This window comes from Schistocerca nitens, chromosome 5 (genome assembly GCF_023898315.1).
Source record: "Schistocerca nitens isolate TAMUIC-IGC-003100 chromosome 5, iqSchNite1.1, whole genome shotgun sequence".
Taxonomy (NCBI): domain Eukaryota; kingdom Metazoa; phylum Arthropoda; class Insecta; order Orthoptera; family Acrididae; genus Schistocerca; species Schistocerca nitens.
In genome coordinates, this window is record NC_064618.1 from 481,217,119 (window position 1) to 481,243,209 (window position 26,091).

A 26,091-nucleotide genomic window follows, 5' to 3' on the forward strand; every position below is an offset into this window, starting at 1 on the left:
TAAATATGATTTGAGGATTACGATGTTACGGTGGTTGGAGACAGGCAAAAAATCGTAACGGCTCAATGAGGAAGATTGAACTATTGCCGAAAAAGGAAAACAAAACACCCGTGAAAGTTGTATATCACGGATGAAATCGTTGAGAGCAGAGGCCACAAAACGGTCCTTTTACCGCCGTACAACTGCAATCTAGATCTGATAGAATTGGCATGGGCCAAAATAAAGCACAATTTCAGGGAGAATATTGTCACTGGTGACATGTCGAAGGAAAGATTGAAGAATGTAGTTAATGGTGCTTTTCTTTCACTTACTGCAAAGGGCTGGCGAGATTACTTCAAGAAAGTGCAGCAGCTGTGGCAAGAGTATTGGACAAGAGATGGAATAATGGAAGTGTTAATTGATTAAGTTACCATAAATACCACGCCCTCAAGCAATGATGATGATGATTTTGAATCAAAAACAAATGACAGTGATCCTTAGTGAACACCATTTTGACGTTTCTTTCAGGCACTGTTAATTACACTTTTTAAACATTACTGCTGTGTGTGCTTAATAACTGCAATGTGCAAACATATTCCAAAAATCAGTATTTGACTTTCTACTAGTTTTGTCGTAAGTTGTATTTTCATTTACTTTCATTTTTCTTTATTTGCGAGGAATTTCCTGTTAAGCATAAAACGTGGACAGTGGTGCCGGCACTCTGCAAGCAGCCGATGCTGCGGTCCCGTCACCGCTCCTCACCTCTTGACAGCCATAATGAGTGGGCACCGCCGTTCCCGATAGCCATCACGCCAATCATCAACTTATCGTAGACAACTGTATATTGAGTGACTTGTGTGCCCAAAAATTTTTGCTTTGAAAATTTTGATAGTAGCGGTTTATATGCATGTTCACGTTCTCTTTGGTAGTGGAAATGTTTTCTGTTGATATTTACCGTATACATACACGCATATCTTTACTGTTTTCACTGATTGCGCGGGAAAGTATTTGTTTTTGTGTACCCGACACAGTGTGGTGCATTTACTTTGCGATATTGAAGATACGTACGTAAGGAAGATTTAGTAATTAGTTGCAAGTATGGTGTTAGAAAATACTGGAAAGTACAGACCTGAAAGAAAGGAGGTAACAACAAAAGGCACTGGTTTTCCTAAGTGAGTACTAAAACAGTTCTATTGTCAAACATTCGATAAACAGAAAAACAAACACACTATCTTAGTTGACTACGTAAACATTGATATATTTGAAGGCCTAACACGTTATTCCCCAATCCATTGGTTGAACGCAATGCATACGTAACTGGGTGAATACCGTGAGATTCTGCGCTGCGATACAAATAGATAGGACAAAATGTTTCTAATCCATTATCAGCACACAATGGTTTCCATTATTATTGTGAGTCGAGTCGAATGTGTGCTAGAGTTAATCAACTGCAAACATCGCGGCTATTTCATTCCACTTGCAGAGCCACACATAGAACGTTTCGCGCACAATGACAGCACTCTGGACGGGATGCCAAAGGCATACGCAGACCCGCAAAGAAAGTTCAATCCTGGTGTGGAAGCTGCAAATGTTTGCGAGTGTCTTGTTGTGCGTGGTGGACCTGTGGAATAGTTAGTTGGTACCAGCAGTTGGTCCGCAGAATGGGTTATAAATTAGACCTGTTAATAACGTGGTCATGTCTCCGATGAAACACAGATTGGTAATGTGGTTTAGTTTCTTCCTTTGAACCACTTACTGACTTCCTTCTCATGGTGGTTCAGTGATGGCCTGAGTTTATTATTTCTATATAAATTTCTGTCCTGCAGTCTCAATGTTCCATAGTCTCATAAATAAAGTAAACTTTCAGGGAAGTGGAATGAATCAGTGTCAACATTAACAAAAGAGAAGAAACTTAATCTGTGAACTATTTTAACGTTACACTGTCGATGTACTGGTTAGTGTGATTTGTGCTTTTGCGAGAGATATTTAGCTATTAAATTACAAGGAAAGCCACTACTTTATTTTTTTTTTAAGTAACTGCTCCTTCAGTTATGTTAAATAGCTGCTGTTTACTTTTAGTTTGTAACCCAAAAGATATGTATTACAGGCTTTGTTTGCAATGCCATAGCTCCTATTTGTCACACAGTCCTAGAATGGGCACTCGTGCTTGTCATGTAGCTGACAGGAATTTTCGGCAAACAGGACTTTTCAGGTCCTTGCCATAAGAGATGTATCAGAGACTAAAACCGTTTGAACTGAGTTTCTTTATTAGCTTATCTATTTAGTGACTATATTTTTACATGTTATTCTGTAAGAAATCTTCACAGAATGTTTCAATTAGGCCTAGTGTATGACTATTTTTTCTGCTTCGTGGGTAGGCTGGTCACCTTCATTTATTAGAGATTTCATAATGTGTATCTTAATAAATAAGACTCTTTGCTGTGAATCAGTGGTATCTGATATACTTGATTTTTTGCATGGCACCCTTCCATCTCATCAAGCCTCATAACCTCCTTTGCTTTAGAAGTCAGAGAGAGATACTGGTGTATTCTTTGCAAATTACTCATTTCTGCACTCTAAAATGCAACAAATGTTATTATTTATGTAAATAACATATTGGGTGTTTCTACTTTATTCATGATTGCAAAGCTCAGGACTTCTTTTGCTGGTAAAGATTGATACAGCACCTCACATGCGAAGTGTGACTATGGGTGGGTAGGAGGAAAAAGGGATGTGTCTAATGGAAGATTAAAGAATGGTTGCAATAATTCTCTGAAACATTATCACAAATGTTAAGAAACATGTACAAGGGAGCAGAAAATGTGACACATATAAATACCTGAGGACTGCATTATATGTAAGGGGGGACTCTTGTGACTCACCTTCTCACTCTGCCAGCATTGTAACCTTACAATTGCTGTTTCCTGGTGACTGGATGAATCCATATTTGGTCAAAATTAGTTATATATTGTTCATTGGGCCATGCTGAGGTGATCCTGCACACCCTGGCCAAACTGCCAAAGCTGTGCTCCCTCCCACTTACCCCTCCCCCACCCCACCCATCAAAAAGAGATCTTATTTGCAAATTTTCCAAGACGGATTTAGTAAATTTTATGATTTTGCAGGGAAATACGGAAGCGTCCGATTCCGCCCGACTGCTTTGACCCATGACGTCACAAATATGGCGGAAACGACCATAAAACAAGATTCCAATATGGCGCATATAAAGTACATACACATTATGACGACGAAAATACATCGAAAAACAAAGACACACATGTTCCACAAAAAGCCTAATGACACTAACGGGGTAAGCGTGGGAAATAGGCGGTTTTTGGGTGGGGACAAACTAAATATAAACAAATTTAGACACCCACCCCCATACAAAACCACGCAAAACGACGAAAAAAACCGACATCACAAAACTCCCCAAATACCACTAAACACAATATCATCTGGAATCGGACACTTCCCTTGACCTATATAGCTCAACAGCAGCTCCCAATCCCATAAATTAGGACCTAACACTTCCCTTGACCTGTTGTTGTTGTTGTTGTTGTTGTTGTTGTGGTCTTCAGTCCTGAGACAGGTTTGATGCAGCTCTCCACGCTACCCTATCCTATGCAAGCTTCTTCATCTCCCAGTACTTACTGCAACATACATCCCTCTGAATCTGCTTAGTGTATTCATCTCTTGGTCTCCCTCTACGATTTTTAACCTCCATGCTGCCCTCCAATGCTAAATGTGTGATCCCTTGATGCCTCAGAACATGTCCTACCAACTGGTCCCTTCTTCTTGTCAAGTTGTGCCACAAACTCCTCTTCTCCCCATTCTGTTCAATACCTCCTCATTAGTTATGGGATCTACCCATCTTCCCTTGAAGATACCGATACCAATACCAACAGCCACACATTGGGATCGAACACTTCCCTTGACCTGTTATCCTTACGACATTTCCACATACAGCTGTCCCTGGTCCGAGACACCGGAACTTTAAGTAAGCCTCATTTCTTCACGACATACTGAACACTTCACGACTTCATCAAATCCGAATAGTTGAAGAAATTTTATTAGAGACAACGCACTGTACCCCGTCATAGCCGACAACCAAAAACTGTTGACCCTGTCAGTCATATCCATACCTACCAAAGAAATAAAAGTAGGAATGTCCCAAAATTCACACATGACGCCACACTCGCAAACTAAACCAAAAACATCACCTAACACACCACCAGAGAGCACCACCGATCGCATCAAAACGACACCTACAAACACACCACTCTCACGAACTAAATTCCGCGCCGTCGTGACGTCACACACCCCAACACCCTTATGTCATGGGTCAAAGCCGACGGGTGGGATCGGACGCTTCGGTCGACCCTTTTGCAGTGCATATTTAATAGAAATCAAGCATTCTTGACGGATATTGCACACAACAAATTAAACCTTCATTGTTGCACATAAATTCCAAATTGTGTAAACATTCCAAAAGAATCTTTTGAGTCATGAGAAATCTATGTTTACCTTATTCCACATGATGACATGCTTGTCACAATTGGCACTAAAACTCTTTGTGCCAAAGCGTCTCAAGTTCATAGAATGTCTGCTGTTGAAAATAGTGTCTTTTTTCTTTTTTCTTTTTTTTTTTTTTCAAAGAATTTATAATGGCACATTGGTCCAAAGCAGCATAAAAGAATTCACCCTTCTTAGTATCAGCCGATTCGGCTTTTAAGGATACGGTACTTGTATACACACCTTTTTTTGTGTGTGTGAGATGGATATCTTAATTCCTATATATTTTGCAGGACCAACTGTGAGCCAATGGTATATTTGTTGAAGTTTAGGCCCTAAGGTTTGAAGTTTTGCGTAGATGCTGTCTTTTGTTTTTATCTTTGTGTTTCAGTTGTAGCCGTCATGTTCTGTTTCTAGCATATCATTTAGTAGTTGTGGGCGGTGGCTTAGATCATGTTTTGCGTTAGAAATATTTAGGTTTGGTGGAGATAGAAAGTGTATTGAGTATTGTTGTTCATCTTTGACCAGTGACATTCCTATTAGCACATTTTTAAAAGTTATATGCAATGCCGAAGGTGGATGTTGGGATGATTCTGCTGCATCTCTCTGTAGCTTGTGGGTTTGTGTAGAACATTTAGCTTAGAGTGTCATGTATGTTTAGCTATGATGAAGGTACTTAACCCTGTAGTGTAGAGTATGCATGAGAGAAGGTAAACACTAGAGGTACTGTCTTGAGACAGTATAACGATAGTAGAAGAGGGAGTCAGAGGCAGACAGAAGCAAAAACAGTAGCCCAATGTAGTACTGCCCCAAACGTTACCATGTGTAGCCAACAGCTGGAGAGTGTAGCATAATTCAAAGTCAAAGAGCACACTTGAGATGTTGCATAGTATGCCTTGGCACTCACTGCACAGAATGCAATATTCGCCGACTTTGTTACTTACATACCACTATATAGTAAGTAATTCACTCTGATGATTCTGAACAGGACACTCCTTTTAATGCTATGCTGCATTCCCTGAATATTTCCTTTATATTTGCCTATCCAAAACATGTGCAGGACTTGAGTGCATTTCATTGGATGAGATGTGACTATGCCACATAGTTCCTCATTCAGTCTGCCACCTTCATTTCCATCCAGTATTAAGAAATGGTCCTTTAAGCTTCATAGTGATGTATTCAGAGCTTAGTAGCTATGTATTGCATAAATCTGGATCTGACCTGTTCATCAGTTGTGTTGTTTTGCCCTAGACTATGAAGCAGGGAACAACTTCCAACTTACTGGTAGCACAGCAAACTTGTCTGTTTTGAGTTAATTGAGCTTTGTTCCCTGATATCAAAGCATAAAAACTTCATAATATCTACAAATCTCTCCCTCGACAGTTTATTGTGAAATAACTATAGTTGCCAGTTTTCTAACCACTCACTTCTCATTTTTATTCTTTTGAGACAAAAAGACCTAATGTCGTATACCACAGCAGTGAACATGTTCAGTTCAGACAGACACTAACTACTGTTTGCATTTTGCCTGTTAGTTTCTGTCTCTGTACACAGTTTTGTGTGCTTTAGCATTGAGTCAATATAAACAATGGCCAAGAACTAATAACATTATGAATTTTATTGTTTCTCTTCACAAGGGCAGTGGCTCCAACTGGCTGCTGTTAAACATTATAATTTTGTAAAGTTCTTGGTGGATTCAAGGTATGATGCCAGTTGTCCCATTCTGTTCCGTCTTTTGCGAATTCTGGATGGCACACAAAAATTGGTGAAGGTAACTGACTGATACCTCTTGCTCTCCATCTTTCTCTGTTTTATTGAATATCATCCGTTCTTGAATGACATGCTGGTTTTGACGGAGGAGTTTGTGTTGCCACTGTAACAGTTATTATTATAATGTCTTTGAACACACTGCACTTACATTCATGTGATTAAACACTGGTTACAATATAATCCTCACTCGTAGTTTGTTCTTGTCATTAATATTCATTACCTTTGAAGTTTTGTTGTGAAACTCTTGCAAGTGTTCTAAATTTTCCGTTACTTCCTTGCCTAGCCATTTATAGGACGTTTTCAATATTTTTATCATGCCTTACACACATTCAAACATTTTAGGTATAGTCAGATGCTATAATCAGCTCAGAGCCCACAACATATGTTGTAGCATCACTTCATAGGCATTTGCAATGCAACTGAGGATTTACATCACTCTCCGGTGACATAGATGCATGAATAAAAATTAAAGTGATCAGAACAGGCACTGCCACTGTTCTAGGTATAACATTAGAAATAAAAACAATGCATTTTACTACAGATCTGTTATTCCTAAAGTGACATCTCTTTTAGATATAAATAAAATTAATGAATTTTCAAAGTTTCATTTTAAAATAACATTATTGTTTTAGTCATACAAAATTTCAAAGCATTCATTTTCATCACTTTCACAATTCTAATCTTAAAGCAATCATTGTGTAAAGGATGTTAAAAAAATCAGTCTCCAAACTGACAGATATTACTATGGATCTAACAAAAAATATATTTCGTTGAGCAACCAGGTGTCACAAATACTAAACCTGCCTTAGTACTCCTAAAGAAAACATTGTACATCAAAGGTGATTTGAGGTATGTTGTGTTTTGACATCCTGATGTTCACATTCAGCTGACAAACTGCATGCTGAAGGGCCTGCCTGATAGTTTTAGTAGATAACATGGAGTGAAGTAAGTAAAGAGAGAACTTTGACGTATGCAGTTCGTTTAAATGATGCAGCTGAAGGTAATGATGAAAGGCCTCGGTGAATGTTGTGCAAACATCTCTCTGCACAAAGATGTCCACACTATCACACATTTATTGCAATCCATGTTCAATTAGACAATACTGGCACGTTCATGGTTCACACGCCCAGTGCAAACAGACCACAGGTGGTGCGTACACCGACCTTTGTAGGAGATGTGCTGTTACGCTTTGAGAAAAGACCGGAGGCAAGTACATGAGCAAATGCTGCTCAGTTCAGTGTTCAGAATAGTTAAATATAGAACGTGTTATATGAATGGCTGCTTCATTTTTTCGTCCTTCCAGAGAACGGACGTTGTGACCAAATGCTTATGCACTTTGGATGCAGCTGTATGCTAATTTCTGTAATGAGCTTCAGTTTCCTATTAAAGCTTTCTGTTTACATGTGAGGATCAGTTTGCTTCAGAAGGAATGTAGAACTGTCAAAACTTGCCTGTACAAATTTGTGAGGTCATCAAAGAATACATTTTCGCTTTTATTGTGGAGTACTACTTTCCTGGGATCTATGTGTTGTTTCCTTTACTCAGGTGGTTCAGACAGAACTTGCAGAATATCATTAGTAATTTTGCTGATCATGCCATCGTAATAGGGGCAACTTGACAGGTATAGATTGGGAGTGTTATGCCATCAAAACTGGTGCCAGAGACTGGGGTTTGTGTGGCGTTGTTCTGGATGTCTTGGCCGAAGATTACCTTGAGCAGATAGTTAGTGAACAAAATCGTGAGGGTAACGTCTTGGACCTCCTGGCAACAACCAGACTTTAGTTAACGTAGAGGAAGGTGTAAGTGATCATAAGGCTGTGACAGCATCTATGACGACGGGTTCTACAAGGAATGTTAAGAAAGGTAGGAAGATATATTTACTCAGCAAGGGTGACAGGATACAAAGATCTCAGAAGTCAGCATCAAATATTCAGTGATGAAGACGAAAATGTGGAGAACAAATGGAAAAAAATTCAAAGGCATCATTCAGTTCTCCCTAGAGAAGTATGTTCCAAAAGAGCTTTTAAGGGATGGAAAAGATCCACCCTGGTGTAATAGCCGTGTTTCTCAAAAGCTCTACGTAAACAAAGAGCACTTCATCTCAGAGTCAAGAGAAGTAAAAATCTAGCTGACAAACAAAAACTGAATGAAGCAAAAATGAGCATAAGGAGAGCAATGAGAGAAATGTTCAGTGATTTTGAAAGCAAGACGTTGTCAACTGAACTGAGTAAAAAACCTGAGAGATTGTGGTCGTATGTAAAATCAGTAAGTGGGTCAAAATTATCTATTAATTCTCTCAGCGACCACAATGGCACTGAAACAGAAGATAACAGAGAGAAGGCTGAAATACTTAATTCGGCCTTCTGAAGGTGTTTCACTTCAGAAGATTGTTACACAGTCCCTCCTTTCAATTGTTGTACAAATGTCGAAATGACAGATATTGAGATAGCTGATTGTGGAATTAAAAAGCAGCTACAATCGCTTAGTCGTGGAAAAGTGTCTGTACCAGATGAGGTACCTATAAGATTCTATTTTAAAGGTTATGCGAAAAAACTTGCTCCCCTTCTAGCAGTAATTTATTGTAGATCGCTTGAGCAACGAAAGGTACCCAATGACTGGAAAAAAGCGCAGGTCATTCCCATTTTTAAAGTCCTTAAGATAAACCCACACAATTATAGACCTATATCGTTGACGTCAGTCTGTTGTAGAATTATGGAACAAGTTTTATGCTCAAGAATTATGATGTTTTTAGAAAATGAACATCTCCTCTATAAAAATCAACATGGATTTTGCAAAGAGATATCCTGTGAAACTCGACTCGCTCTATTCCTTCATGAGATCCACAGCGCAGTGGACAAGGGCGCTCAGGTTGATGCCGTGTTCCTTGATTTCAGTAAGGCATTTGAGACCGTCCTGCATTGCTGTTTAATGAAAGAAATACGAGCTTATGGAGTATTGGTGCAGACTTGTGATTGGATTAAAGACTTTCTTGCAGATAGAACTCAACATGTCGCTCTTAATGGAACAAAATTGACAGATATAAAGGTAATACCCGGAGTACCAAAGGGAAGTGTGATAGGATCGTTGCTGTTGACAATATATATAAATGATCTAGTAGAAAGCATCAGGTGCTCTTTAAGGCTATTTGCAGATGATGCAGTTGTTTATACCAAAGTAGCGACGCCAGAAGATGGTAAGAATTTGCGGAACAACCTGCAGAGAATTGATGAATGGTGCAGGCTCTGGCAGTTGACCCTGAACATAAATAAATGTAACATATTGCGCAAACCTAGGAAAAGAAATCCACTACTGTACAGCTACACTATTGAAGACAGCTGGAGATAACGTCTGCTGTAAAATATCTGTGCTTAACTATCCAAAGCGACTTTAAGTGGAATGACCGTATAAAACAGATAGTGGGAAAAGCAGACACCAGACTCAGACTCATCAGAAGAATCTTAATAAAATGTAACTCATCCATGAAAGCAGTGGTTTATAAGGCACTTGTTCACCCGATTCCTGAGTATTGTTCATCTATCTGGGATCCCTATCAGGTAGGACTGATAGAGGAGATAGAGAAGATCCAACGAAGAGCGGCAAGTTTTGTCACGGCTTTGCTTAGCTGGTGAGAGAGTGTTACGGAGATGCTAAACAAAACTCCACTGGCAGACGTTACAAGAGAGGTATTGTGCATCATGGAGAGATTTACTATTGAAATTTTGGGACAGCAATTTTCAGGAGGTGTCGGACAACATATTACTTCCCCCCACATACATCTCGCATATTGACTACGTGGAGAAAATTCGAGAAACTGGAGCCAACATAGAGGCTTACCGACAATCATTTTTCCCACACACTATTCACAAGTGGAACAGGGTTGGAGGGATCAGATAGTGGTACTGAAAGTTCCTTCCAGCACACACCATTAGGGGCATGCGGAGTATGATGTAGACATATATGTAGAATGTGCAGACTATTCGTAAAAGAGCACCTGCTGATGTTATTGAAGGAGTTCACTTATGTATCAGAGGGAGTATGTGATGTATGTGGTTCCAGTATGATGGAACTGTGCTCACTCTGCAGAACCATTGCATGCAGCATTAAACCATGCTTCAGGCAATCAGGAGGGACCTGTACATTTACCTCCAAGATCCCTGGATCTCACCCCATTAACCTTTTTTCACTGGGGGTATGTGGAAACAGAAGTATATTTTATTCCTGTAGATTGAGAGGAAGAGTTGGGTGGAAGAATTCTTGCAATGGCCATGCAGATATAGAAAACACAACACATTTTCCAAACACTGGATGCCCTGGTCCATCAATATTGGGCCTGCTCATTTTGAACATTTATAGTTCCACTGATCAGAACAATGAAGGACAGATACACATTTAACATTGTTTTATTCTCAGTCATGCCCATTGACCCTGACATTCCATACTCACTCAATATGTCCTACTGATACCTGGTTGCTTAACAGATATATTTGTTGTTGTCTCCAGCATTGCAGCTCTCAGATTGAGAATTGAACAACAGAATGTACTGTTTCCATTGTCAGCTTGGCATGGTGGAATGAAGTGCTGCTTAAGCTGGAGAGATAGTAAGCGATGTACTTATTGTACTGTCTCACACTTTAAGTGATTGTGTTTTATATTGTGACAAAAGGAAATGTTGTTAGTTAATGTATGTTTTCTTTCCATTTTAGCTGATGTTGCAACATTTGTGGCATCAGTCATAAAATATTGTTTTATTTCTGATCTGCTTTTTAAAGTCATGCAAAGAAAATAGTTTCTGTTCCTCCCCAGTTCCATGTTAAGTAGGCCTAATCATAGTTGTAGATTTTATGATCGCCTTATCATGAAAACATGAAACAGTTTAAATGATAACTAACTGAGTACATCACTGCTGCTGTTATTGGTTATTTGTATGTCCCCTGGATCTCAATTGTCACCTCTTGCTGTGAAATGGGAAAGTCAGTTCTACAATTGTTGTACCTGTTCTCAGCAGAAAATATAGCTACCTGCCAAGCATTTGTCAAACAATGGCATGTTTGAGAGTAGGATGAAAGTTGGTTTTGTGAGGATAGAAAAAAAAGCTGTTAGAATGGCACTGAGCCATCATTTGATGCATGAACTGAGTTGTAGGAATTTTAGCAAATTGGAGGCAGTGCCAGCTTAGGCAAGTAAACCAGTTGGTTAAATGTTCATCTTCCAGTTATTTCTAGACAAAGGGGACAACTTGAAGGACTGTTACTGAGACCACACCCCAAGTACAATTTACTCTTACCAAAGCCATTTGCAGGGCAATACAAAGTACTGTGCACAGTAGATTTTATGAAGATGTTATGTATTTGAAGCAATCAGGACAGGCAGCTTAGTATTTTTGCACTTGGAACTGTGACTTTGCAGGCTTACAGAGGATGTCATTGATGCTGATCTACATCCTTAACAGTGGTGCAGTGGGAGTTAAGTTCGTGTACATGATGGCAATACTTCACCACACAGGACTGTTCTCATAATGAGTATCATCAAAACTGTTCCCCATTTGGGAAATCCATAATTGCTGTACATGTTGTATTTTGTTAACTTCAGATTAACCATGTGCAGCAGATAATGGACAACTATTGTTTCATGTAAATTTACGAAAATGAAGGCAAAATTTAGCATGAAAGTTGGGTAGTTAATGTGCAAAGTATTGAACTGAAATTCCATTATCTTACTTATAATTGCATTGAAAAAATGAAAGTATGCCAGCTGTCATAATAAAAGAAGTCTTAGTTTCAATGCATTTATTTTTTTAGAGGAAAGATGCTCTTTCTTTATGTATATGAGGATAAATCACTGCTTTAGGGGAGGTTTTTAAGAAAGCTGATGTGTGAGATATTTAGGTGTATTTAAGGTAGGTGACCGGCTTTTGCAAAGGGAGACAACAGTTGGTGTAGTAGGGCACCACTAGGAGAAACATTGAGAAAATAGTATCAGGAGAGTGTGGAAGATCAACTAAAAGAAAGAAATAAGCTAAAAAAGATACTGGTCATCTAGAACAAAGTAAGAAAGTAAAAGGAGGAAGGGTGATACTTCCTCAAGGGCAGAAGGCTGGAATGTGGTGGGATCAAGACAGGAGTGAAGCACAGGGACTAATAAAGAGGTGATGGGGAGGGGAGGAGAGTTCAGAGAACAAAAGTTGTGTTGTTAGGAGACCGGTTAAGATTGATTCATACTACTACTGCTACAACAACAACAATAACCACACTAGCAGTGATAGCAATGTATAACACTAGAATGTGAACATTTTCCCATGAGTGGTTCATTTGTGTGGCTTATTTTTCAGAGATGATACTTCAGAGCTTAGAATTCGTGAAGCAGTTGAAAATGATAAAATTGACAGTAAATATGGCTTTGAACGTGTATCTGATCATCTGGAACGTGTTGGTTTCCTTATTAACATGCACACAGTAAGTAAAATAGAAACTATTTTTTTATGATTTGTTCTGTTTTATTCAAGAAATGTTGTTTCCCTGCAAATATATATGAATTTTATTTTTTGCAGACTGAAGTTCTGGATGAAGACAAAAGGCTTGTAAGCGCAGTTGATTACTATTTTATTCAGGAAGATGGAAGTAGGTTCAAGGCATCACTGGCTTATTTACCTTATTTTTATATCCTACCAAAACGGGAGTGTATCAATGAAATATCGGGCTACTTGAGCAAAAAGTATAGTGGCACAATAGCAAAAATTGAAGTTATACCAAAAGATGACTTAGATATGGTGTGTTGCACTTATTTATTTCCTTAACTGAATAATCTTTTAGATTAGTACTGCTATTTTGTAAAAAATAAGTAACAATATAATTTTCTTACTGCTGTGGGGGCTCTCCATCTTGGTCTCTTGGAACCCAGCAAATAATTTCCTTCGTCCATCATCTTCCACATGTTCTGCACACTTCCAGATTTTCATTATAGTCATGATTTGGTCTTCCACTTCAGTCTGTTAACTGATCTATCTGTTTGTTCTTGTGTTCCCCCAAGTAATTCATTGCTTATTGAGCAGCCCTAAGTTTTTGAATGGTTTTTTATAGTTTAAAGTTCATGTCTTGCTGCCATAAGTTAAAGGTAGTTTTGTACCCAGATTGTAATTTTCCTTTTCAGATGCGTTGGAAACTAAGTTTTGAAAACTCCATTCAGTTTTCCAAAAGGAATTCCAGGCCAATTTAACTCTTCTGTTTGTTTGTTTTTCTCATTGTTCAATCTTTGACTTAAACTGTCCTAAGTATAGAAACCTATGCACTGGATCTATGACTTCATTGTTAATTAGAGCTGTTTTATTTTTTGTATGTTTGTTATATATTATTTTAGTCTTATTGCAATTGGTTTTTAAGGTAGTTTCAAAATTCGTGTCTAAAGTGCTTCCATTTGCTGTTTAAGTTTGTCTGCCCTGGAGGGCAGCTGTATATACTTGTGAGTCAAAACACTATGACCACAGCCCACTGTGAGACAAAATGCTGCCTGGTGGCCGTGTAGGCATTTGATGCAGTAAAGAAAGTATATAAGTGGACCAGAGATGAATGGGGAATCATCCTAACAACTGTACAGGGTGTGAATGGGGAAATCCTTTGACAAAGGGAAACCATTACAGTCCAGCACCTGGGAAAGAACATCAGAAACAGTGAAGCTTGTCAGCTGTTTGCTTGCTGCTGTCATGAGCATTGATGGAAAGTAATTGAAGGACTGTGAAACCACGAATAGACGACAAGATATTGAATGTCCATGCTTCATTACAGAATGTAGAGGTAGGTGGCTTTGGCTTGCCCACTGTAAAGCAGGACAGATGGCAATCTGTGGAAAATCTGAGGACAGAGTACAGAGCTGGTGCAGGCATATATTCTGGAGCAAATGGTTCATTGCACATTGTTGAACATGGAGCTCCACTAAGACAATTAATATATATTCCCATTTTGACCCCATGACATTGTCAATTATGAATGTGGTGACTCAGTATTATCAGTATTGGACCATGCATCAATAGAAACATGTCTGGTAAGGTGAATCATGCTTTTTGTTGCACCAGACGAGTCACTGTGTCCTAATAGCTGACATCCAGGTGAATGGGTGCTTGAAACATCCACCATGCCATGGATGCAGGCATGTGTGTGCAGTGTTATTCTGTGGGAGACTATTGCCTGGGCTTCCATGGGACCTATTGCAGTAATTGAAGATGCTGTGACACCTGTAGACTACATTAACATTGTTGTAGACTACCTGCATCTCTTCATGTTGAGATTGTGTCTGATGGCTATGGCATCTTCCAGCAGGATCACTACGCATGTCACAAGGCCAGAATGATGCTCCTGTGGTTTGAGGAATATGATAGCAAACTCATGTTGGTGTCTTGGCCTCCAAATTTGCCTCCGAGTCCAAAGGGACACTATTGGGCATCAACTCCATGTCATCAACCAACTGACCTATAAATTACGGGAATTATGTGGCCTGTGCATAGACATCTTGTGCCACATGCCTCCAGAAACCTGCCAAGGACTTGCTGAATCCATATCAGGCAGAATAGTTGCTATAATGTGTTCCAAAGATGGATCAACACACTATTAAAGTGCTTATCATTATGTTTTGTCTGATCAGTGTAATGTCATTATTAAAATGAATATGGTTCATTAACATGTGTTCCTAGCTTAAAGCTATGAAAACTTCTTGTAATTTCATTGTTCTGAAGAAGTTTCATGCATGCTGTGGCATATACAGGATGAGTCTGTGATGATGTTATAAACTTTCATTAATGATGGAGAAGGATAAATTTATCAATTTGAGGTAAGGGACCCTGGTCCGGAAATGACTAAGTCGAAAGTTATAAGCAAAAATCATTCCGATACCTCTGACAGTAGAATGCATATACCGGTAAGGTTGTTGATAAGTCTGTAGTGTAGGAAAGTTGTAGAGATGGTAGTATGGACCAAAACAATAAACAAAACCTTCAGTGAGCATTGTCTCTAAAATGCATACCTTCGTAGCTATGGGCACTAGTTCAGTAGGAGAGACGTTTCATTGTACCGAATATGAACAACTGCTCGTAGCTCTTAAGGTATGCATTTTAGAGTCCATGTTTACCGTATGTTTTTTCTTGTTTTGGTCCATACTGTCACCTGTTAAAATTGCCTGCCCAACAACCTGAGAAACAAAAGCACTATTACATGTATTTCTCTGACAGAGGTATCAGAACGATTTTCACTGATAACTTTGACTTGGTTGTTTCCAGACTGGGGCCCCTTACCTCAAATTAATACTTTTACCCTTCTCCATCATCCCTGAAAGTTTGTAACATCATCAAGGAACCATCCTGTATATATAATTAAAGATTTAAAAGTAATAACTTACTGAATAGTAGAGGCATTGAGTTGTCAAAACACGCCACTGAGAACCTACATAGCTTTTTGGTGAATTCCTTTTCAATCCATAAAGAATGTGTGCATCGTGGAGAGAAAGGGGGGGGGGGGATAGAAAATGGGAGCTGATGGATGGGAGAGAGAGGCAGTGGCTACAGTGAATTAGGAATGTCATATGGGCATTACACCACCAAGTGATCTAGTGTAGTACACAATGATGTGAAGGAGTGGATTGGGTAGGGGAGATAATGGGAAGTGGGTGTGGTGTAGGATGACTTGAAGTGCAGTTCTTGGAGCAGGGTAGAGGTGGGTGAGGGGTAGGTATGTGGAGAAGACTGAGGTCGATCCCGTAATCCACTTGACACCAGGTCATAGTTTATGAATAAGGTATTCAAGCTATGAGATGTTTTCATATGAAGCATTAGTTACTGACCCAGGTAAGGACTGCTTTCCCATAATTCATTGTGCTGGAGGTAGGGTAACTCCTTTATGGACCACTGTATATGTACCCAATAACAACTGTGTTCTACATTGCCAAAGCATTTTTAAAACAGATATTTCTTTCGTAATATGTGAAACACTGAACATTTGTGTATTTGTTGAGTAGCGGATAGGAGCATTTTATTGGCTATTGTACTTGATGTACGGTTCAGACGTATTTAATAAAATTGTAGCCATATTTTGCTTGTAATATTAAACTGCAGGAAAGATATGTATTATGTGCTGTAAAAAATGTAAATGCTGTGTGGTATTGCTGGCTGGATTATCCTCCAGGTGTTCGCAAAGGCTTTCTTTATTAGCACTCACTGCAATATGTGAGAGCTATGCGCTAAGTGTGACTGTAATGAGAATGAGTGCATGTAAGTGAAGTGTTGTGTTCATGTTGTTGATGACAAAAGAGAATAGATAATAATACTTTTGAATATTAATAAACTTTTTTTTTCTCTGTGTGAGCAGCCAAACCATTTAATTGGCCTTCAACAAAAATACCTGAAACTTTCATTTGTAAGCATTACTGACTTAATGAAAGTTCGTAAAGATCTTCTGGCTGCTGTTCGTAAAAATCGTGAACGGCACAAAGGACGTACAGTCTACTCAGAAATGTTGAGCAATGCTCTGGCAAACAAGGAAGGTATAGATGTTGCAACTAAGCGTACTGCTACTGACCATCTGGAGAGTATTATGGACATAAGGTAATGAAGGTTTTTTTAATGCTTTTATATGTAATTGCAGTGAAATATAACAATAAATTAGTATTATGAAGTATTGTCATTGATATTTGGAAGAACTGACATCCAAGGCATCACTGTCTTGGTAGGAGAAATCCCAAGATGAAATAGCTTGCATAGTGAAATGGGCAACTTCCAGACAGGTGGTCATTAAGTGAACAGAATAAAGATAGAGGAGTATGTAGTATGCAATAATGATCAGAAAAATTGGGGTGGGATTAATGAACTAAAGAGTAAAGACGAATTCGCAATGATGCCCCATTGTTTGAAGCACTCCCAAAAAGCAATAAAACTTACTTAAAAGTACATTAAACTCGGAGACTTCATCACAAATGCGCTGACATTTGATGACTCTTTGGCTCATGTACTAACATTTTGGTGTCTCCTGCAGCTATTATCTAGACCAATAGTGTCAAACTCACAGGCTGCAAATGGCTCTTTAAAAAATTATATGTGCAGTATGCTGCACCAGTCTAGTGATATGTAAATACTGAGTCACCTTATGACTGGCATACAAAACCTGACAATAGTTGAGTTGGTGTAAGAAGATTCCTATCACCTTGCAGGGCTGTTGCTAGCTCATAGTTGTGAAACACTAATAGATGCAGGTGAAAATGTCATCTACAGAGCTGTGACAACACTGATGTGTTGCCATAGAGGCATTTACAAAATTGTATTGCGTTATTGGTTGAGGTAGGCCCGCCAAGCCCAATGCAGCTGTTAAAGGAATCAACTTAATGCCGACTCAGCTACAGCAGTGAATGTTTTGGTAGGCGACTACTATACGACAGACTCAAAGAGTATAGAAGAAGATTCCAGTCGTGTGTTTTGCAGTCTCCTTCCTTCAGAATGCACTGCTGTCAGGCCAATGGAGCAATAGTGTTTGCTTTAAAAAACTGAAGAGTTCGCTGCTGGGGATTCATGTCTTTGTCAGCACAATCTGATGATGTAGCTGTATTGGTTTGCTATGTAGGTCTGCTTGACGCATATCATTAAAGTTGCCAGTGTTGGTGATTATGATGTTTTCAACTGGTGTCAACAGCGTTCAAACATGTGTAGTATTGTAGATGCTTGGTGAAAGGATGCCCAGTATTAATTAAGAAAGCAAGTAGAGATGGAGCTATATCTTGCTTGTCAGGGTCATATTCATTAGTTATGCATTGTAATGTATTTTCCTTAGTAAATTTACATTAGTATGAAAACTGAAGTTGAAGGCCTGCCTCCATGCTTTTGGTTATATGGTCCATGCCAGCTTTTGAATTTGATAATCTTGGTCTAAAGTCAATGGAGAGTTTTCTAGGGACAGAAAACTAGCTAAAAATAAAAATTGGCAGCAATGATATCTTTGGGGTAGATCTAAGTGTACAGGGTGTACATAAAGTCCAGGAACACTTTCAATTATTTATTGCACAAGAACTAAATTTGTACAGATGTCATATATATCGCATTTTTAAGTGAAACTCTGAAATTTTTTTTTTCCAACATTCGATATGCAAACCATGAGTGACCCGCAGAAATCAATATATTGTCATCGAATTCTTGCCATACTAGTCCCAGGATGGTATTGTTGATTGTGGCAGCTCTCTTGGAGCTCTGCTACATCACGTGGTAGAGGCAGTACATACACCAGATCTTTAATGTGTCTCCACAGAAAAAAAGTCACACGGAGTGAGCTCTGGTGATTGGGGAGGCCATTTCATGAAACAGCTGTCCCCTTCTGTAGCACGGCTGATCCATCGATGCGGCAGCTCCGTGTTCAGGTACCCACAAGCTTCATGATGAAAATGGTGTGGAGCCCCATCCTACTGAAAGATGAATGATACTAAAATGTAGACTTTCACGGCCGGAAATGTCATGTCCATTATAATTACCCGGGCTGTTATGCCGTGTTCGGTTGATGAATTCTGTGTCAATTCCCAACGTTTCGTCCCCGTCTGTGGAGGACATCTTCAAGGGGGTCTGTAGCTCGATGGAAGGTCCAACACACCCACTGGCTCGCTACTGACTGAGGTCCAACACACCCACTGGCTCGCTACTGACTCAGTCAGTAGCAAGCAAGTGGGTGTGTTGGACCTTCCATCGAGCTACAGACCCCCTTGAAGATGTCCTCCGCAGACGGGGACGAAACGTTGGGAATTGACACAGAATTCATCAACCGACCATGGCATAACAGCCCGGATAATTATAATGGACATGAAAGATGAATAGAGAATCTGATTGCGTTTGAGGCATCAGCCTTTGCTGCAATATGTCCAAGTAGGAATATCCAGCGACAGTGCTCTCAGCGAAGAGAAATGGCCTGTACAGTTTTCGACGTGACAAGGCACAAAAAACATTTACCTTTGGGGAATCACGCACAAATTCAGTGCATTAATGTGGGTGCTTTGTACCTCAGATTCGACAATTATGCCTGTTCACTTTCCCATTAGTGTGAAAAGTGGCTTCGTCGTTAAAAATTACGCGATCAACAATGCCATTCCCAGCCTCATTCAGTAGTTGCAACTGCGAACAAAACTCAAAACGATTGTCTTTTTCATCGTCATTGAGCTTCTGCACTAGCTCCAGTTTGAATGACTTCGTAGACAGCTTCTGTCGCAGGACTTTCCACACTGACATTGGAGCCATTTCGAGTTCACGGGATGCACAATGCACTGATTTCTTTGGACTCCTTATGAAGGTCTCTCGTACATGCTCCACATTCACTTCACTTACACTGGGACGTCCGCTTCTCTTTGCCGGGCGAAAGCAAGCCCTCGAAGCGAATTTGTTGTGCCAGTGGTAAGTGGCCTTCGTTGTTGGTGGCTTCTTACGATACTTTGTTCTAAACATCTGTTGAACAGCTGTAACACACTTATTTTTTTCGAACTTCAAGACACAGAAAACTCGCTCGGCACCTGAACTCACCGCGTTTGCGACTAGTGCTATCGGCAGATTACCAAACTATGCTGTGGCGGTATACATGAAAAAAACTTTCAGGGTTTCTCTTCAAAATGACATATGTATGATATTTGTACAATGTTTGGTTCTTGTGCAATGAATAATTGAAAGTGTTCCTGAACTTTATGTACCTCCTGTACATCAAAAGGATGGGCAAATGGAAAATAGATGTGGTGTATCTGCCTCAGTAGTCAATGTCGAATCCACCAAGATATAATTCAAGCTCCGTTCAAGACTCCTCGGGCGAGACCTATTATGAAGGATTAGCTTAAACTTATGAGTGGGTCTTTTTATTGACCACCAGACTTATTCCCAGATGTAACTGAAAGCTTTAAAGGGAATCTCAACTCACAAGTATGTATGTTCCCCAATCTTATTGTCGTAGTTGGGAAAGTCTTTAATGATCCTACATTTGATTGGGATAATTTCAGTTTTGTAAGTGATGGATGTGCCAAGACATCCTATGAAATAATACTACATGATTTCTCTGAAGACTGCTTATATCTCATTGTTCAAATAAAATAGATATTTTAGCATTTACTGAATTATTGGTGTACATGAACATCAGAAATAAGTGATAATCACAAACAATGACTGAACACATACAAACAATAATTTGTTAGCTTAACTTTTACACTTGCTCTTGCTGTAGTACAGGTGATGTCTGTCTCAGATAGTCCAGCTCATATTGCTTTTGCTATTCTCACAATTTACAAGTTCCATGTATTTCCACAACTTAACTTATTCCTCAAGCAGTAATGCAGTTTGTTTACTGTCACATCTTATGGATGTGTTGGAACTGGAGAAGGGAAGTGGTGGGGGTAAGTTGAGTTAAGAGTCTTAACATTTTTTTTCTTCTTTTCTGTCTTATGAACTTTTTATGATAAGACAGTAGTAGCCAAATAAAAAATTTGTATCTTCACATTTTAATATTAAATCCAGCTTGTACTCTCATGCAGAATTTATTTTATAATTCCATTTTGAGTCTCCATCTTTATGTTCAGTTGTCTTTTTTATTAGGGAATATGATGTACCATACCACATAAGAGTGTCACTTGATAACAAGATCTTCTGTGGCTCGTGGTACTCAGTGCAGAGTAGAGGCACTGAACCACCAATAATAAAGAAACGAGATGATATCATTGAGCGGCCTGATGCCATTGTCTTGGCGTTCGACATTGAAACAACTAAACTTCCACTTAAGTTTCCTGATGCCAGCAGTGATCAAATTATGATGATATCATATATGATTGATGGACAGGTAAGTTTTGTGCAATCTTGTTTTGATTCCTTAACACAATTTTAGTACTGGTACTTCAGTGAATAGTTTTCATTTCCTTCCCAGTGAACCAAATTACATTATAAATAATATGTCATAACTTCTTTTTCGATGAGCACAAGACCTATAAATAAATCATGGGGATCTTCTCTGTGCCAACATTATAATGGCTAAATAGAAAAGGTGTTCCTTAATTACTGGAAATTGCATCTGCTGCCTTGCTACAGATTTATTGATTATGATGTATCTTTGTCGTTTCGAGTTGTGATGTCGAAGAACTCAACTTCATTCAACATTGCAACAATTTTTCTTAACTGACATTCTCCAAATACTGAGCTACTTTCATGGATATCAACATCCATCTCCAAAAGGCTTGTGTCCAATCTGAGCTCCATGTGACATATCACTCTCCCATAGGGTAGGTATCCATGATAATGAATTTGCTTCAGTTGAATCATGACTTCTTTCACACACAGTTTTGATAATCCCATAATGAAGGAGAGTTCAGAATGAGTCGAGCTATGCATTAACAGGCAGAAGCCCTTCTTTAATGATCTGCATACTGATAACAAATTATGACACATACGGTACTAACATGTGTTACTCTATATTGAATTCAAGTATTTGCAAGAAACTAGATGAAGTCTTTTTGAGTAGGAACATGTGGTTGAAAAATTTATACTTGCCCAATTGAAGCTGTCTGTTATTAATAATGAATTTAACATATTTTATTCATTTGCAGCAGAAAGCGTTGGTATGAATCTCTTGGAGTGTTCTTGCATACTTATGACTTAATGAGTGACTTTTCTACAACCATTATTCTTTCTTAAATCTTGTGATTTATTTTTAACTTTTCATTAACAAACATACATACATACCTACCTGTGATGAATTGAGCAAAGTCATACCTGAAACTGAACTGGACTCAAACTGTACAACTGTGCAGTCAAAGCTGTGGTCCCTTAAATAACATTACGCCAACGTGAACAAACTTAGATATCATTAGCATTTACACTATATATTAATTACAATGAAAAAAATATCAATACAAGCAATTCCACATGTGACATCAGAGTCATCAGAGAACAAAGGCACATTTTAAACAATTTGTTTTCTAAAATGTAGAAGCTATGAGTGTTGGATATCACGCCATAAGTACCTTTAACAATTAATATTACAATATCCAGATTGGTGCTGAACTACTTCATTATTTTCATTACCACCATGTACAAAGGCTTCAATGTTGAAGTTACATAATTTGGCATACCCAACTACCTTATTAACCATGTTAAAGATTATTATGTACTGACCGTTTACAGTTCAGTAGTCAGACTCAGCATTGGTCAGTGCACCATGGTTGAGCAAATTGCCACATGAGATCTAAGCTGTGGTAATATGCAGTGCAGGACTCTCACTGGAATATAAATTACAGTTGGCAGATCGCGTACACGCTTTGCAGAATGGCAACCCTCACTACCCATAGCCATGGCACTACATATTGTTGGCGGCCTTGTTGCCCACAGAGATGACAGATTGCTACTGAATGGCACTGATCCCTCCCCAAGTTATCCAGTATGCCAAGCACGGAACAACAACGGCCATCTTGCCCCCCTCTTTGTCAGGCCACCACTGAGCAGCACCCAACCCACCAGAGGTTCCCTGACGCTCCATGCTCAGAGCATTGGCGGTCATTTTGCCCTTCTACCCAGCATACCTACCTGATGACACCCATTGCCACCACAGCGTGTCATTGAGCCCACCCGACTGTGCCACAACTCACATAGCTGATGGTAACAGATGGTGTGATACCACCTACACTGCAGGATATGAAAAACAGCCAACAGATCGCATAGTGGCTGTGGTTTCACACCCACTTTGGCACCACCGCACGCAAATGTTCCCAGCCCTGCCAACATCCAAATACCTCCCACAACCTTCACTAGGCATCAGAGGCCAAGTTCATCACTCACTGTACCTGGCAAATCAAACCAGTTTGCCCCACCCACCCCTCCACAACAGCTTCCCACTCTGTGGGTGACATCGTCACACCAAACAGCACTTTTTGTTGGCTTGGAGTCCAAAATCGTACGATTCTGGATACCAACATCGTGGCCCTGACTCTGCACTTACACTATGAGTGGCAAATGGATTGATTATCACAACTTATGGAATTTTCACCCACAACATTGATATTGGCAGTGGACAAGACCTCGGAGGTGACCAAAACTTCACATGGACATTCCTACACACCGACGTGAATGAACTACTGATTGGGACTGATTTCCTATGCCAGTTCCATCTACGCCCAGATTTACAGGAAGGGGTACTGCTCTGTGGTTCAAATAATATTGCCATTGAGGGTACTATCAGACGACCACATATATCAGCTACATCACAGCACAAGGACACCTACGTTTCATTGGGACACAAGGCTCCATCTGCTATGGTTCTCCACCAAGAATCAGCTGACAGCAACTGATCATCCATACATTGAAGCCAGGAATGAGCACCTCGCACTACAAGAGAATAACGCATCCCATCACAGGTTACTGTACAAGTGTCACAACCAGCTAGCGGAGGCTAGACTGCAACTTATGCCCGACATTGCTTCAATCTGCTTGAGTCTTCATGAACATTGCCCAGTCACCATCAGCAAAACACCTTTCTTTGGTAAATGTTACACAGGATCCAACTGGTGACAGTGCAGCAAGTGTTTGTGCAATAAAAAAATTATGACAAACATGTTCGTTCTTGTTGGTGACTGTACTCAGAATTGAAATGACAGAGGGACACTCCTGACAAAGCCACAGAGATGGGCATTATCAACCCTTCAAACAGCCCTTGGACCTGGGCTTCGCCAATACATATGGCCCACACAAAAAGCGGTACATTCTGGATGTGCAGGGACTATAGAATACTCAACATTCGGACAATCCCCGAGTGCTACCCAGCACCTGATATACAGGACTTAACACACTTTTTATCAAGCACAACGATCTGCAGCATCGTAGACTGCTGAAATGCATATTTGCAAATACCAAGGTTGGCTGAAATGTTTCTAAAACTACCATTATCATCCCCTCCATGTTATTTTAATATCTGTTCATGCAATTCAGATTTTAAAAATGCAGCTCAAACATGGCAGATATTCATCAACTCAGCTGTACACAAATTCAGTTCTGTTTCCCATATTTGAAAAACATACTGTTATTCTCTGCTATGCCCAAAGAGCATGAAGACCACATCTTACAGACTGTCCATACCTTAGAACAGCTAGCTGTTATTATCAGTATTGAAAAAGACCACTTGCATCAGCAGATTGTAACTTTCCTAGGACATTCGATTTCATCACCGCGGATCAGGCCAACAGAAGAGAGCACTGAATTCATACAGCTCACTTCCAGGCCCACGACCTACTACAAGGAGCTATGCAGATTCGTAGGAATGATGCATTTCTACTGGCACTACACCCCATGGGCAACCAAAATCCAGGCGCCCCTCACTATCTCCTCTTCCGCAAACAACACTAAGGGCAGCCGAACTGTCCATGGTTGGAAGAAATGTCACAAGCGTTCCAGACACACCCTAACACAAAAGAAAGACACACCACAAAGGAATTAACCAAATGGACAGAAATCAGTAGATGCAGTGTACATGTACAGACAAACAGATAGTTAGAATCACAGAAAATAGTGATGATTTATTCAAGAGAAAGAGCTTCACAAATCAAGTAAGTCAATAACAGTTTGTTCCATCTCTGGCCCTTATGAATGCATTTATTCAGCTTGGTATTAATTTACGGAGTTGTTGGATGTCCTGAGGAATGTCATGCCAAACTCTGTCCAATTGGTGTATTAGATTGTCATACTCCCAAGCTGGTTGGAGGAACCTGCCCATAATGCTCCAGATGTTCTCGATTGTGGAGAGATCTGACAATCTTGCTGGCCAAGGTAGGGTTTGGCAAACATGAAGAGCAGTAGAAACTCTCGCCTTTTGTGGACGGACGTTATCTTGCTGAAATACAAGCCCAGATTGGCTTGTTCCGAATGGCAACAAAACAGGGTATGGAATTTTGTTGAAGTAGTGCTGCACTGTAAGGATGCTGTGGATGAGCCCAGACTCTCATTGACTGTAGTAGAATTGTCTTCAGTGACGAGTCCCATTGTGAACTGAGCCCAGATGGCCAGCAAAGATATGTCTGTAGATGCCCTGGACTACAGTGGGACACCAACCCATTGCCCGCCATATGGTCCGACAACCAGGAGTGATGGTCTGGGGTGTCATTTCTTTTCATAGCAGGACCCCTTTGGTTGTTTCCCGCAGCATCCTCACAGCGCAGCAGTAAGTGGATGATATTCTATGTGGCGTTTTGTTGCCCTTTATAGCAAGCCACCCTGGGCTTACATTTCAGCAAGATAACGGCTGCCCACACACAGTGAGAGTTTCTACTGCTTGTCTTTGTGCTTGCCGAACCCTGTCTTGGTCATTAAGGTTGTCAGATCTCTCTCCAATTGAAAACATCTGTAAGATTATGGGCAGGGTCCTCTAACCAGCTTGGAATTTTGAGGGTCTGATGCACCATTTAGTCAGAATTTGGCACAATATCTTGCAGGAGAACTTCCAATAGCTCTATCAATTAATGCCAAGCTGAATACCGGCTTCATAAAGACCAGAGGTGGACCAACACATTATTGATTGGCTCAATTTGTGAAGCTTTTTCTCTTGAATAAATCATCCAGTTTTTTCTGAGATTGTACTCATTTGTGAAATAAAACAGTCTATACAGAGAACCATGAGCCTAGACCACCCCTCTCCAATAGCCGACCGGTTGACCAGTACTGACGCTAGTGACGCTGCCATCAACACTGTCCTACAGCAAGGAGCTGAGGGTCCAGTGAATGCACAAGGAAAAGACAATCATTTACATGAACTCTAAAAGGTGACCCCAACACTGGCCTGTGACTTGAACAAATAAGATTACCCAACTCTAGTGTTA

General features: G+C 39.8%; 1 protein-coding gene across 1 annotated transcript in view; it reads left to right on the top strand.

The window, feature by feature from the left end:
• Positions 1 to 1,014: 1,014 nt before the first annotated feature.
• Positions 1,015 to 26,091, top strand: part of LOC126259790 (DNA polymerase epsilon catalytic subunit 1) — a 331,065-nt gene continuing 305,988 nt past the window's right edge. Inside the window, exons 1-5 of the mRNA XM_049956798.1 lie at positions 1,015 to 1,151; positions 12,590 to 12,713; positions 12,809 to 13,027; positions 16,608 to 16,843; positions 20,837 to 21,077. Coding sequence (XP_049812755.1) covers positions 1,078 to 1,151; positions 12,590 to 12,713; positions 12,809 to 13,027; positions 16,608 to 16,843; positions 20,837 to 21,077 — 894 coding nt within the window. The 5' untranslated portion in view covers positions 1,015 to 1,077. The remainder of the gene's footprint in view (positions 1,152 to 12,589; positions 12,714 to 12,808; positions 13,028 to 16,607; positions 16,844 to 20,836; positions 21,078 to 26,091) is intronic.